Source organism: Nematolebias whitei, chromosome 4 (genome assembly GCF_014905685.2).
Source record: "Nematolebias whitei isolate Nwh7 chromosome 4, NemWhi1, whole genome shotgun sequence".
Classification (NCBI taxonomy): Eukaryota; Metazoa; Chordata; class Actinopteri; order Cyprinodontiformes; family Rivulidae; genus Nematolebias; species Nematolebias whitei.
Genome location: NC_056501.1, coordinates 26858526 through 26874608, shown reverse-complemented (window position 1 = coordinate 26874608; position 16083 = coordinate 26858526). Strand labels below are relative to the sequence as shown.

At 39.3% G+C, this 16083-nt stretch overlaps 1 protein-coding gene across 1 annotated transcript; it reads right to left on the bottom strand.

Moving 5' to 3' along the window:
• Nucleotides 1-227: 227 nt before the first annotated feature.
• LOC119408277 (docking protein 3-like) lies at nucleotides 228-15930 on the bottom strand. Its single transcript, XM_037675080.1, has 5 exons — nucleotides 15874-15930; nucleotides 7573-7860; nucleotides 7238-7328; nucleotides 4636-4823; nucleotides 228-857 (listed from the first exon to the last, which is right to left on the bottom strand). The coding sequence occupies exons 1-5, from the start codon at nucleotides 15928-15930 to the stop codon at nucleotides 228-230; spliced, it is 1254 nt and encodes a 417-aa protein (XP_037531008.1).
• Between the last annotated feature and the right edge of the window lie 153 nt (nucleotides 15931-16083).

Sequence of the window (16083 nt, the reverse complement as noted above, 5' to 3'; positions counted from 1 at the left end):
GCATGGAAGCAAACGTCCTCGCTGCTGCAGCCATCTTTACAAGTGAAAAAAGGAAAACGCCTCGGAAACAGTTTCCAGACAAAACAAACAAACATCTGTGAGCGCAGGATGCTGACAGCGTGCTCCCGGTTAGAGGCCCCTGACGGCAGCAGAAGAAACTAATTATGCCACATGACAGTTCATCATGGCTGAAAACGCTCCCTGCAGTCCCCCCGTTAACTAACGGCCTACTGGAGGGGCGTGGGGCTGCCTGCTCGGGGGGGTAGAGGGGGCTGGAACTTTGCCAGGTCCTTGGAAATTATTTCAGCCAGCCTGTGTTTGAAACTGCCGGGGGCCTCCGTGGGGACGGCTTGGGCGGAGCAGCTGACGGCGTCCTCCGTCTCCTTCGCTTCGTCCACTGCATGGGTGTTGTACCCCGGGTGGATGAAGTCCAGGTTCGGGGGGTCGGTGAACCTGATGGGAGGGGGCGTGGCTCTCCTCAGGTTGTAATAAATGCTGTCCTCAGTGTCGTCTCCCCAGTTCATGGCCTCCAGGGAGAGACAGCACTCTTCCTCGTCCTCGCCTTCCTCCCCCACTTCCCCCACCTCCTCCTTGCTGCTGGACAGATAAGGTTTGACGAGACCCAGATGCTTCATACAGTCCCCAGAGGAGGGGGCGCACATTATGTAGTGTTCGTCAGCAGATCTGTTGTTTGTGTCTCTGATGTCAGGAAATGATTGGCTGCGGTCGCTCGCCTCCTTGTCCAACAAACACTGATCGGCTATGGCCTGGAAGATCTGTGGACCATGCTGGGTCTGGAAGATGAACACGCCTTCTCCCGAGTCACAGCGTCGACCTGCTTCGATGCTGAACCCCCCCTGCAATCACAGCCACACTCCTTTACAACAGTCAATCTGCATTTTTTAAACTGATTTACATTTTAAAGTTCAGATCATTTGAAGTGGGGTACTTCAGACATGCCTCAGTTTTGGTGTTTAATTCTGACCAGACTGATGAGCTAATGGCTAGTCTGAGCCGAGACAAAAGCAGAATGACTCACTGCCGCCATTTAAAACAGCTGCCATCTCAGAGAACTCACAACAGTTCACGAAAATACTGTTTTAAAAACATTTTTGTTGCTCTCAGTTCTGCATTAAGTATATATTAACACAAAACTAGAGTTTATTAACATAGAACATGAGTTTATTAACATAGAACATAAGTTTATTAACATAAAACTAGAGTTTATTAAAATAGAACATGAGTTTATTAACACAAAACTAGAATTTATTAACATAGAACATGAGTTTATTAACATAAAATTAGAGTTTATTAACATAAAACTAGAGTTTATTAAAATAGAACATGAGTTTATTAACACAAAACTAGAATTTATTAACATAGAACATGAGTTTATAAACACAAAACAAGAGTTTATTGACATAGAACATGAGTTTATTAACATAAAATTAGAGTTTATCAACATAGAACTAGCGTTTATTAACACAAAACTAGAGTTTATCAACATACACAGGTGTCAAACTCCAGGCTTCGAGTGCCGGAGTCCTGCAACTTTTAGATGTGTCTCTGATACCACACAGCTGAATCAAATAAGGAGGTCATTAGCAGGATTTTGGAGAACTTGACTGCACTGAGAAGCTAATTCAGTCATATGATTCAGATGTGTGGCATCAGAGACACATTTAAAAGTTGCAGGACTCCGGCCCTCGAGGCCTGGAGTTTGACACCCCCGACATAGAACATGAGTTTATTAACATAAAACTAGAGTTTATTAACTTAGAACATGAGTTTATTAACTTAGAACATGAGTTTATTAACATAAAACTAGAGTTTATTACCAAAGAACATGAGTTTATTAACAAAACTAGTTTATTAACATAAAACTAGTTTATTAACATAAAACATGAGTTTACTAAAACTATAGTTTACTAACACAGAACATGAGTTTATTAACATAGAACATGAGTTTATTAACAAAAACTAGAGTTTGCTAACATAAATTAGAGTTTATTAACATAGAACTAGAGTTTATTAACATATAACTACAGTTTATTAACATATAACTAGAGTTTATTAACATAGAACTAGAGTCTATTAACATAGAACTAGAGTTTATTAACATAGAACTAGAGTTTATTAACATAGAACATGAGTTTATTAACATAGAACATGCGTTTATTAACATAGAACATAAGTTTATTAACATAGAACTAGAGTTTATTAACATAGAACTAGTGTTTATTAACATAGAACATGAGTTTATTAGCATAGAACATAAGTTTATTAACATAGAACATGAGTTTATTAACATAGACCTCAAATAGGGTTTGCACCTCCAAGTGCAAACAGTAGCAGCTGGCTGTAAGACTTATAGTGAGACCTGGAATATAATTTTAATCCAGAATAAACATGTAAAAACATGGACAGGTGAAGACAATGAAGGAGCTGTAATGGCATGCTGTGCAATGTAAAAAATAAAAAAGGAGAAAAAGTAAAGATAGGAAAGGTTTTTGGTGAAATGTGGGGAAACCCCTCATTTGAGCGTTTTAGTTCAGATTTAGCTCACAGACAAAACATCATTCACAGTTTGAGTGAGACACAAAAAGACTCAACTAGTGTTCTGATGTATTTTATTCCAAAGTTCATGCTCAATAATCCAGGTAAAAAGCCAACAAAGTTCAGTCAGGTCATCTGGATGGTTTCTTTTTTTCCTTTTTTTTGCTGAGATCTTTTGTCCTTCATCCAAAGGACTTCTTCAATCTGAGGAGCCACCAAACAAACTGATTCCCACAAACAACTCACTCCCATAGTGGAAAAGAGAGGGAGAGGGTGGGCCCCAGAGGCCATCTTAGCACCAGCAAACTGGGTTTTTCCCCACTATGGGAGTAAGTTGTTTGTGGGAATCAGTTTGTTTGGTGACTCCTCAGATTGAAGAAGTCCTTTGGATGAAGGACAAAATGTCTCAACACAAAATGAAACCGTCCAGATGACCTGACTGAACATTGTTGGATATCTTTTATGGTTTTTACGCAGTTGCAGTTCCAGTTCCAGTTCCAGTTCCAGTTGATCACTTTGAGAGTTTTTCACACAACGTTCAGCTGAGAGATGATGATGATGTCACAGCCTCTGGTGTTGAAATAGTCTAAATCTTTTTATATTATTATTTTGCAAATACACTTGTTACCACAATGTTTTAGCACACATGCTACTTATACCTTAAAAGGAAGGCACTTTTGACTTCTTTCACTCAGCGTGTGTGTCACGGCTAAATGTTTTCTCTAAAGCCACTCATGATGCATCGAGCACGCCTCAGGCTTCCACACACTTCACTTTTCTCTTTTTAACGTGTCACACCTCCTACGTACAACACCGTAGGCACATAAAAGTTGACATCAGTGACCACGAGAGACTTCTGCAGCTTGTGGTTCAAGAATGTTTAAATATGCCTCGTAGTTTTCACACAGCAACTCTTTGTTTTGAAGCTTAACTTTCAGTCCTTTTGTTTGTTTAGAGCTGTCAGGGATTGAGAGACTCTAGTGTGGTTACCATGGTGACCAACTTAGTCAATGGTAGCAGATTTCACATTTCTTATGATCTTGGTTGTTTGTAGACTTTTTCTACTGTTCATACGTCAAACGTAGGCATTTTGTCAGCTCAGATGGTTACAAACTTGATGGAGTTTGAAGCAGCAGCTGCTTTGCTTCCTTTCAAGGTCAAGGTCAAGGTCAATGTGTCTTTATTGTCATTCACATCACACGTGGTGCATGAGGTGGAACGAAACTATGTACACAGGGTCCCAGTTACATCCAACAAAAATACAAATTGTAAAGAAAAACAGTAACAAGATCTAAGACATAAACTAAGAAGTACGCTAGGAATACACTAAGCACTAGTAGTATAAAACAATGAGCCAAAACAACAGCAGCACGAACATGAGTCTGTGTGAGCGGATGAGGACGAATGAATACAGAAGCATGAAATAAATCAGTCCATATTATATAATATTGTCCATATAGTATATATTACATATTGTCCATATATGTCCATATTATATAATATTTCAGCTCCAGTTGTGTGGGTTCTTATAATAAAACGTTCACGCAATGAAGATTAATTTTTCTTATGTAACAGGTTTCTTCTGATAGCTTTTTGCATTTTTTTTCCTGTTTTTTGCAGCTATGTTCTGCTCTTTAAAGTTTTTTTTAGCTAATTTCAGCTTTTTGTTTTTTATTCAGCTTATTTCAGCTTATTTTAGCTTTTTTCAGCTAAACTTTAGGTATATTTTTTCTAATTTAAGCCCCTTTTCAGCAATATGTCATTGTACTTTCTGCTTGCTTCTAATAATTTTAATTTTATGCTCCTTTCAACTACTTTTCTGCTAACTTCAGCTTCTGCGTCTACTTTTCAGTTAATTTCAGCTTGATGTGCTATTAGTTCTGTTCCTGCTTCCAGCAAATATCAGCTGTTCTAATTCAACTTACACTAATAGTTCAGCGATTAAACTTTTTCAGCTTCTTCAGCAGCTTTCAGCAATAAGCATTCACACTGCTTTCAAACAGGAAGTGCAAATTCCTCTATAACCTTTCAACAAGACCCCACTTCAAAAGAGCTGAACTACCCATTTAAGTACTTTACCTCCACTTGTCCAAATTTGCGTAAGAGCTTGTAGGGCCAGCAGAAGATGACGCCGCCAGTACCGATGTCGCTCAGAACCAGCTCATCCGTGGTTGTGGACACCAGATATTTTCCAGCCAGCTTACACCACTTGGACGCCTCGGTGCTCTGGACCATCACTTCATACTGGTTTGGAGGCGGAGTCCTGTCTAAACAGAAGGAAATGACGGTGCACAGCAAGATGCATGCAAAGTAAGTATTCATCAAAGAGCAGCAGAATGTATTGAAAGGAGAAAAAAATAATTTAATCTTTTTTTTTAATCAAAGGAGCTTCTGTTTTCATATTTATTCCGTAATCTAAAATGTGCTTACAATGCTGACTGTTATTTTCCATTGTAATGAGGAAGTGAACACGCCACAGTGTGTTATTTATGTTCTATAGAAGATATAAGTCCATATTTAACGAGCTGTGGAAACATTTAATGGGTCAGGGGAAAATGGAATGGTCATCTTGATGGCTCCAAGGTGGAGTCAGGTCCTGGGGCTGTAAAACCAGCCCAACTCATCATCCCTCCACCACCATGCTGACAGCTGGTATGATGTGTTTCTATTGAAATGCTTTGCTTTTCCCTGTGCATTATGGGTAAACACCTCTGCTTTGGTCTCGTCTGTCCAAAAGGCATTGTTCCAGAAGTCGTGGTATCTTCGGATGCAGCCAAACCTCAGAGAGAAGAGGCTTTCTCCTGAAACCTTTCCAAACAAGCCACACTTATTCATTATTTGGAAATGTCCTGTCATGAACTTTAACCTTTAACCTGCTGAGGCTTGTAGTCTGAGATGGCGCTCGTAGGTTTTTTTCCTCAAATTATCAGAGAATTGCACAGTCTGACCCAGGGGGTGAATCTGATGGGATGTTAAGATCAGGAACTGCCTTAAATGTTTTCCACTTCTCAATAATCTTTCCCTGTAGTATGGTGGACTTCAAATTGTTTGGAAATGACCTTTAACCTTTCCCAGAATAATGTGCAGCAACAGTTGCTTCTCTAGGGACATTGCTCATGTGTTTCCTCCTTGGCATTGTGTTAACACGCCCCTGTATGCTCCAGAGCAGCACACTGTCTAAACGACGGCTTTAATCGAGGTGACCACTCAGGATGATTAGTTGATCAACATATCTGATCAGCAGCATCTGGCTGCTCCGTTCCCTCTTTAATTCTATGGAAGCAGCTTAGATGGAGTTACCATATTTTTTGCTGAATAAGTTGCACTTTTTTGCATAAATTAGCAAGTCCTGCGACTTATGCAGTGAAGAGACTTATTTATGGCTTTTTTTTTTCCCCTCATATTTACAACTCAATTTTTGGCTGAGATTTAATTCATTCTGACACGGAAAATATTGAACACTACCAATTTAAGCCACTAGAGGGCCCTCGACGAATATGGCAAGCCAAATGTCTCATTAATAGGTAAACGTGGCTATTAATGAGACACTTGGCTTGCCATACAAAGCCACCTTCGTCTTGCTCTTCTTCTGGAACAAACGTCAAATCAGTTTCATTTCGCTGCGCCGCCCAGAAGAAACGCAGCTGATTTAACCATCAAAGTGCATTTATTAAGGAAAAGTTCAACTGAGACGCACCTTTACTATAATTTTGAGCAAACAAATAACTATTTTTAAGTGTTAATCTTGTTAAATACTTGTTAAATTCCTCCCGTGCACACTCCTGCCAATTGGCTGCCAATCGATTTTTGACACAACACACGCCCACATTTCCAGGTCGTCAGCGGTGACGCATAATAGATGCGATTTATACGGCGAAGCGACGTGTTTATGTTTTTTACCCCACTTTATTAGACATATTTGGACTGATGCAACTTGTACGGATACATATATATATATATATATATATATATATATATATATATATATATATATATATATATATATATGTTGTTTTTTTTTTTACTTTCTTGAAATTTGTTATTTGCAGTGTGCCTCCCCCACAAACTACTTACCCACGTGAGTGACTTCTGTCACAGACTGACCCATCTCTTTGACTTTATTTTTATTATAATAAATGACACGGTGGAACCTGTTGGGTGTTTTTCTACATTTGAGATAATATTTGAACAAGTTTAGAACTTGGTGGTTTTTTTTATTATGTCCTGATACATACAACCCCAGAATTAACTGTGAAGATTGTGAGCAGCTCTTCAGTTATCATTTTGTTATTAAAAAAGTGTGATATTGAGCGGAGCACAAATCCAAATACCTATTTAAAGATGAAGCGGTGCAACCTGAGAACTCATCTACGACAGTTAGGTGTCGTCTTTTGTGATCGTGATGCAAGTCAAAGGTGTCTTTTAATGATGCCCTCAAAAAGAAGGAAATAAACTCAAATTAAAATAACATTTTGGTATAAAGAAAGATAGGGAGACCCTCTATCCATCTATAAAAAAAAAGAGAAACGGCACTCTCCGCCTTATCATCCCCCTTTCTACTTTAATAACTTTCACACAGCTTCTTTATGGAGGTGATTATGATGCCAATAACCTTAAACTTAAAAATGGCGTGAACCAGTGCCATTTACCTGAGACAGGTTAGACAAATGAGAGAAATTACCTCTCTTCCAGGATGAGTAAAGGTCATTATCCTCCATGGTCAAGCCAGTTCCTCCCTCAAAATCCCCTTTGTCAGAGCCTCCAGGATCTCTCTGTAAACACGGTGGCACAGTAAACATTAAACGGAGCAAACGCTTCCCTCTTATCACCGTTTTACGACTTCAAAGTTGTAAGATGCAAGCAAGACCATAACCTGTGCAAGCACAAGAATTACAGAGGTGGCAGAAGTTGTTTCAACTTCCTCATGAGCTTATCTGCCTGGGAAGCTTTGTCCCCGTCTTTCCCAAATCCAAGTGTTGACACGGTGGGAAAGGAGTGGAGCAGACGAGCGGATACCTGAAAAGCGAGAAGACAGAGAGCGCTGGTCCAGTCCTGGCTTGACATGGAGGCGAAGATGTAATGGCACTGCTTGGCGTTTAGTTTGAAGGCTGTGCAGCCAGCAGGGCAGGCCTCCCTGGCAGCCGGAGTCACGCTGACACAGTCACTTAAACGCACCACTTTCCATTTTGTGGATTTCTGCCGACCGGTGAGAGTAGTGCTGTCGGACGCAGCACAGAACTCCAGCCGGCCCACACCAGTGGAGCTGGGCTTGAAGAGCACCATCCATACTTTTCTCCACGTTTTCTGTGGAGAACATAAAACATTTAAACCTTGGCACTGGGTGACTGTCGGCAATTAGTTGGTAAGCAAAATAGCAAAATATATATATATTTTTTTAAATCAAACTGAGTTGGTATTTACGACAGGTTTGCATATACGTAACTGCAAAAAACTTGCTGAATTCCTGCAAAATCACATTGAATTTCTTTTGTCCCTTTTTAGTCACAAAGTGTCTCCAATCAGTCGTCACTGCTGAACTCATGTTGTTACGCCGTATTGTTTTGCATTTTTAGTGTTTAGCATATTTTAGATCTTTTAGTGCAGTGTTTTTCAAAGTGGGGGCCTCGGCCCGGGTGCTAGGAGGCCCCAGAAAGCTGGAGAGAATAAGCTTAAAAAAGTAAAAATTAAAATCGGTTTCTCATGCAAGTATCATCCAATTTCCCAGAATTTAGGGTGCACCTCTAGAAATAAGATTAAAAACATGTGGAATTAACTGAAAAGGCTAAGATTTTTACAATAACGGCTAAATAGTAGCTGAAATAGCTGAAAAATGCTGAAAAATGCTGAAAGGATCACAATAAGCTGAAATTAGCAGAAAAAAGTTAATTAGGCTGAAAGTAGCAGAAATTACTAAGAAAAACTTGAATTTATCTGAAAAAAGCTGAAATGAGCTAAAACATTTCTAAAAAGGTAGCTGAAAATGTAGAACAAGCTTAAATTAGCATCAGAAAGCAGAAAGAAAATATATTTGCACGATTAGGCTGAAAGAAACAGAAACGAGCACAATGAAGTAGAAATTATCTTACAAAAGCTGAAGTTGGCAACAACAACAACAAAAACAGCTGAAAAGTAGCTTAAAAAGGGGGAAGCTGAAATTACAAGAAGGAAGTGGAGAGAGTACATTTTTGTTGAATTAGGCTGAAAAAAGTTTAAATGAGTGCAACAGATGTGGTATAAGCTGAAATAGCTTAAATTAACACAAAAACAGCTAAATAGTAGCTGAAATAACAGAAAAAGCTGAAACTTTCAGAAATAAGCTGAAAAGAGCACAACAAGCTGAAATTAGCAGAAATAATTTAGAAGTACAAAAATGGTGTAGTTAACAGAAAGAATCTGAAAGGATCACAAAACAGCTGAAATTAGCTGAAAGTAGCTGATTTTTTTTATATATCACAAGAAAGCTGAAAGAAGCTGAACCAGAACAAAATGTGAAAGGAGCAGTAAAAGGTTGTAAACAGGTCTAAAGATTTGAAGGATGTAAAATGAGCTCAATTCATTTTATATGAGGAAAAAAATGGCAGAAAAGGCTAAATGTTTCAAAAAGCTAAAGTTGGACCAATACCAGAAGTCATAGCAGGATTGTCCTGAACGTTTTGATTTATGATTTGTTGAAAGAGCTTGAAAACTGCGGGAAGAGAAACGCGCCGACAAACGTACGGAATAAAAATGGATCACAATAGTGTGAATTATTCATAAACATTCACACAACTAAACAAATGGTGTGAAATAAAAGAGTAGAGGTTTATTGATTACTGTAGTGTTCGTTTACACACGTCAGTTTGGAGACATGTTAAAAGTCTAGAAAAGGATTTTAAAACAGGTAAGCTAATGATTTGGCTAGCCGTCAGGAAGACTTCAGCCCTAATACTCGCTGCTGATCACGGCTGCTAATACACTAACTATTGATCTGACAGAATATCCCTTCCAAAAAAAAAAAAAACATGGCTAATTCTTTAAGTGTGTTCAATGTCAGTTTCTCTGCTTCATTTGTTTCATTTTGACACCACAGAATTACATCAAATAGAACGTTACAAGTTTAGCACCTATTTCTATTTGTACAGTTTTGAATTTCTACTATAAATATCAATCTTACTCATGTTTACTGTAGTGAAGAGAAAAAACAAACACCTCGACCGTTTACAGACAAACTCATCGTTCCTCCTAATTGGGAACTAAAAAAGTAAGAAGAGGTAAATTTACTTTTTACTTCAACACCAACAAACACTTTCCTACAACTTGAGTTCTGAATTCGAGTCATTTTCGTGCACATTTAAGGCCTCAACCTCTTGATTAACGTATATTTATTTTATTTATTAACCTTTATTTAACCAGGGAAATTCCACTGAGATCACAGATGTTTTTTAGAAGGGAGGCCTGTACCTGAAGGCATCACAGCACGCTTGTTTTAAACTGTGGGAGGAAACCCATAAAACATGAAGAGAACACGCAGACACAAGACCCAAACCAGGAATCGAACCCAGGACATTCTTACTGTGATGCAGCAGTGTTAACCACTAAGCTCTGGTGCTGCCCAGTTAATATTACTGGTCTCAAAAACATCACTGGCAGGCACATTGAAACAAAATACAATAATATTACTAATAAACAATCAGGACACGTAAAATTGATAAAATGTGTAATTTGCAGCTTTAAATTTTTTTTTGTTTAAACAATCTTTTGACTTTTATTGAACAAATTATTGTTTTAAAATGCAATATACACAAGTTTAAGTGTGATTTCTGTTGTGGACTCAAAAATCAAGCAGAGCTGATGTTGACTGAATGACTTGTGGGACTCGAGCAGAACATTTCACGACCGAAGCTTTAAAACTAAAGAAAGGTGAAAACTCCTGATGTTCTGAACAATAATTGACCAAATAATCCTTACACGGGAAGGAGAAACAACAGGATTTAGCTCCTACAAAATAATCTGTGATGAGGCCACGACGCCCGACTGATTTAACGAGCATTTAATTGCCTCCGGCTCCGTAATCGATTCTTGTAATCACTTCTGAGAGACGCCACTTCGTTTGATCCCTCACTGTTTGCTGCAACATTCAAATGACGTCAAATCAATCTTTTACGTTTCACTCAGTTCGAGTCCCAGAGGTGCAGAAAGCCCTCAAACTTTTAGTAAAAGAAGAAAAGTGGCTTACACTCGTGAATGTCCAAATGGTTCAAGCATTTCACTAAATCTCTAGTAAACGAGGAGTAAAAAGATAGTGGGGGTTCAGGGCCTTGCTCAAGGGCCCAGAGTGGGGCAAATGAGTGTTTCACCTCTCCCACCCACCTTTTGTTGTTGTCAACCGGCGACCTTCTCTATCCTCTGCGCCACCATGCCTCTCAGAATGACTTTTATTCAGCCTAAATATGAGGACGACTCTTGTGCAGTTTGTAAAATAGTCACATTTGTTGATTTGTGTGAAATGTTTTGGTTTTTGTCCACCGTCAAAGGCCGGAGATGATGGTTTTTTTTGTCTGTTAGCAACGTATCTGAACATGTTTCCATTAAACTGTCAGAAACTAATCTCTGAGTGTATTTCTAAAACTGATTAGCTTTGAAATCAACCCGATTCAAGATGGTCGCCACAACCAGCTGAAAACACAAAAACGGCGACAGCCCTGTCAGTTTAACAGAGGCCGAGCTAAACGTTGGCGTGGTGCAGCGGAGGCTCCTCCGACTCATCCTCCAAGCTTTACTTGTTTTCTAACACCTTTACGTAAAAACGTTGGCATTAATGATGAAGTGACTCATAGTTGTCTGTTAACAAAATATCTCAAAGTGTTTGGAAGCTGATCCAACAATTTTCAGTCAGGTCATCTGGACAGTTTCTTTTTTTTTTTTTTGTGCTGAAACGTTGCACCTTTCATCCAGAAGGCTTCATCAGTCAAGGAAACGCACAACACAAAACTGATTCTTCCCCCAAACAGCTTACTCCAAAGTGGAACAAACAGTTATGTTGGTGCTAAGATGGTGTCTTTGGCACACCCCCTCTTCCGGTGCCGGCCCCCTTCCTCGTCGACAGTCATGTCAAACTGGTTCAAAACCAACAAAGTCCATGCTCAATAATCCAGGTATACAATCCAACATTTGTTGGATTGTATACCTGGATTATTGAGCATGGACTTTGTTGGTTTTGAAGCTGATGTTTGTGAAAAGTTTTATAGACGACCGCTGACTGGGAAACCTATTTTTCTCCCTCACTTTCTGCCTTTTTTTGTCGGCACGGTGGATCAGTTGATAGAGCTGCTGCCTCTCAGCCAGAAGATCGCTGGTTCAAATCCCAGCTCGGGACCTTTCTGGGTGGAGTTTGCATGTTCTCTCCGTGCACGTGTGTGTTTTCTCCTGGTACTCCAGTTTCCTCCCACAGACCAAAAACATGCATGTTAGTCGTCTTGTTTGTCTCTGTGTGTCCCTGTGATGGACTGGAGACCTGTCCAGGGTGTCCCCCGCCTCTCACACAGCGATGGCTGGACATGGGCACCAGTGACCCTCACGACCCGAAAAAAAGAAGCAGGTAAAGAAGATGGATGGACTTCTGCTTTTTGTAATAACTTTCACTTTCTACTTTATTTAAAGCATTAAAAAAAACTCTCTGGTGAATGTTGAAAAGTAAAACATTTACCGTAGTCACAGTTAAGATTAGCAACTTATTTAAAGTTAATCAACTCACAATGTGTTTTTTATAGTTTACCAGGTAGCAGATTCTCAAAGACACACACACACACACACACACACACGCACACGCACACGCACACACACACGCGCGCGCGCGCACACACACACACACACACACACACACACACTTTCCATTGAAGCCATTCTGAGCTTGTGGTCAAAGTGACAAAATGTGCTGTCCATACTGTATACAGAAGTTCAAATGTAATGTAATGATTATTCTTAAACTAGGTGGTGTAGAGGTAAATAAATAGTTTCCGACACGGAGTTGAACAATAATCCGTCACTGAGTTGTCTTAAAGCCGAGGAGCCTGTCAGAGGCTCTTTCTTCTGATCCAGAATGTGACGATGCAAAAGAAGATCACAGTTTCACAAAGACCACAAGTGTCGTAGTTGCTTCATCAGTACAGAAATACTCCATGAGACATTTTCGAAGTTGGGTGTGAACAGAAGTAATGACCTGTTTGTACTTCAGACACTTCTCTGTTCCTATTAAACTAAATATATACTTTCAGGTCTGGTTAAGAAAAAATGTGTTGTTTTTTTTGTTTGTTTTTAACCGTCCATTAGAACAAAGTCTGACCAAAAATTCAGAATATTTGTTTTGCTACTTTAAGATGCTTTAATTAATAGTATAATATACTGATTATCTCTGTTTGTCTGTTAGTAAAATATCTAATCTTTTGGAGTTAACTTGACTCAAGATGGCTGCCAGAGCTAATCAACCTTAGCAAACAACAAATGGCTGAAATAGTCACTTTTACAGATGTTGAGATAAAATTTGGGGTGGTAGTAGCTGACAATTCAATTTATTTATACAGCGCCAAGTCACAACAGAAGTCATCTCAGGGCACGGAACAGAAACATTCATAAAAATAATTGAACATTATTTATCTGAGGAGCAGACTGCTTTGAGTTTAACTCCATCACAGAACTCTCATCTTGAGTAAGCATGAAGGCGACAGTGGAAAGGAAAAACTCCCTCATGAGGAAGAAACCTTTAGCAGAACCAGACTCAGGACAAGCGGCCATCTGCTTCAACCGGCTGGGTTTGAGGAACGGATACACAATGGCAGGTCAAGAATCACATGTTAAGATAGAAATAATGAAAACGATTCAATTTTAACAATTCGTTTAAGGAAATGAGATCAGTTTGTCCTCCAGGCTACAGCAGCACAACAAGCCAACCCTAACTATAGGAGTTATCAAAACTGGACAATGTGTCTGCCTCACAGATACAAACTGGAAGTTGGTTCCACAAGAGAGGAACCTGATAACGGATAACCTCACATTCTGCTTTTAGAAACTCTAGGAACCACAAGTAAGCCTGCAATTTGAGAGCGAAGTACTCTGTTAGGAAAATATGGAACAACAAGATCTCAAATACAAGATGGAGCCAGGTTGTTGAGAGCTTTGTAGATTAGATTTTCAACACACAACACTGAATTTTAGCAGATCATCTCAAACTGGGGTACAGCCATTTTTTCTAGTTGCTAATGTCACTCAGCCGTGGCGGCTATCTTGAATGAGGTTTACTCTAAAAAGTTATCAGTTGAAGGTGCACACGCAGTGAACACTTTCCGATAGTTTTATTAAAATTTGTTCACAAGATATTTTGATAATAGACAAATGAAATGAACACAAAATACTGCCTCTCATCTATAAAAAAAAATAAATAAATCTAAGTAGTTTAATGAAATTAAACAAATTTGAGCAAATTTATTCAGATTTTTGTGTCGAACTACAAACCGGATTCCAAAAAAAGTTGGGACACTAAACAAATTGTGAATAAAAACTGAATGGAATGATGTGGAGATGGCAAATGTCAATATTTTATTCGTAATATAACATAGATGACAGATCAAAAGTTTAATCTGAGTAAATGTAACATTTTAAAGGAAAAATATGTTGATTCAAAATTTCAGTGTCAACAAATCCCAAAAAAGTTGGGACAAGTAGCAATAAGTGGCTGGAAAAAGGAAATTGAGCATATAACAGCTGGAAGACCAATTAACACTAATTAGGTCAATTGACAACATGATTGGGTATAAAAAGAGCTTCTCAGTGCCTCACAGAAGCCAAGATGGTAAGAGGATCACCAATTCCACCATTGTTGCACAGAAAGATAGTGCAGCAATACCAGAATGGTGTTACCCAGCGTAAAATAGCAAAGACTTTTAAGTTATCATCATCAACCGTGCATAACATCATCAAAAGATTCAGAGAATCTGGAACAATCGCTGTGCGCAAGGGTCACGGCCATAAAACTAGTGGATGTTCGTGATCTCCGGGCTCTTAAACGTCACTGCACCTCAAACAGGAACGCCACTGTCAAGGAAATAACAGAATGGGCTCAGGAATACTTCCAGAAAGCATTGTCAGTGAACACAATCCACCGTGCCATCCGCCGTTGCCAGCTGAAACTCTACAGTGCAAAGAGGAAGCCATTTCTAAGCAAGCTCCACAAACTCAGACGTTTGCACTGGGCCAGGGGTCATTTAAAATGGAGTGTGGCAAAATGGAAGACTGTTCTGTGGTCAGATGAGTCACGATTTGAAGTTCTTTATGGAACACTGGGACGCCATGTCATCCGGACCAGAGAGGACAAGGATAGCCCAGGTTGTTATCAACGCTCTGTTCAGAAGCCTGCATCACTGATGGTATGGGGTTGCATGAGCGCTTGTGGCATGGGCAGCTTGCATGTCTGGAAAGGCACCATTAATGCAGAGAACTATGTTCAGGTTCTAGAACAACATATGCTCCCATCTAGACGTCATCTCTTTCAGGGAAGACCATGCATTTTTCAACACGATAATGCCAGACCACATTCTGCAGCAATCACAACATTATGGCTACGTAGGAGAAGGATCCGGGTACTGAAATGGCCAGCCTGCAGTCCAGATCTTTCACCTATAGAGAACACTTGGCGCATCATAAAGAGGAAGGTGTGACAAAGAAGGCCCAAGACGATTGAACAGTTAGAGGCCTGTATTAGACATGAATGGGAGAGCATTCCTATTTCTAAACTTGAGAAACTGGTCTCCTCTGTCCCCAGACGTCTGTTGAGTGTTGTAAGAAGAAGGGGGGATGCCACACAGTGGTAAAATTGGACTTGTCCCAACTTTTGGGGGATTTGTTGACGCCATGAAATTTGGAAACAACAGATGTTTCCCTTAAAATGATAAATTCTCTCAGTTTAAACTTTTGATCTGTGATTTGTGTTCTATTCTGAATAAAATATTAGATGTTGGCACCTCTACATCATTGCATTCAGTTTTTATTCACAATTTGTTTAGTGTCCCAACTTTTTTGGAATGCGGTTTGTATTTAATCAGCTATAAATATTACAATGAAGTCGATCTCACACTTGCATCCTAATATTTTAGCAACAAAATAACCATTTTGCTATTTTTTAACCATGTCAGCATACAATAACTTTAGTTGATGACATTTTAGGTTTAAACTTTCAGACATAAAAAACAACCGGTTAGTTTTTGCTGGAACGAAAAAGAAGTAAAATGAACCAAAGCTATAATGATATTTACCTCGTATGATGACAAATAGCTTGATGTAACTTACTTTTCCGAACTTGAAGCACTGGAGGTACAGCAGCCCCTCCTTGCAGATCACATCCATGGTTTGTCCCGTCGATCAGAAGTGATCACACCGGCACAGAAGCTGCAGCTGTGTGGTCAAACTCGTACTACTGAGTTTAAAACTAGATCCCCTGCGCCACCACAAGTCGTTTCCATGACGTGCTCTGCAGCTTTTTTTTGCCTTCATATTATT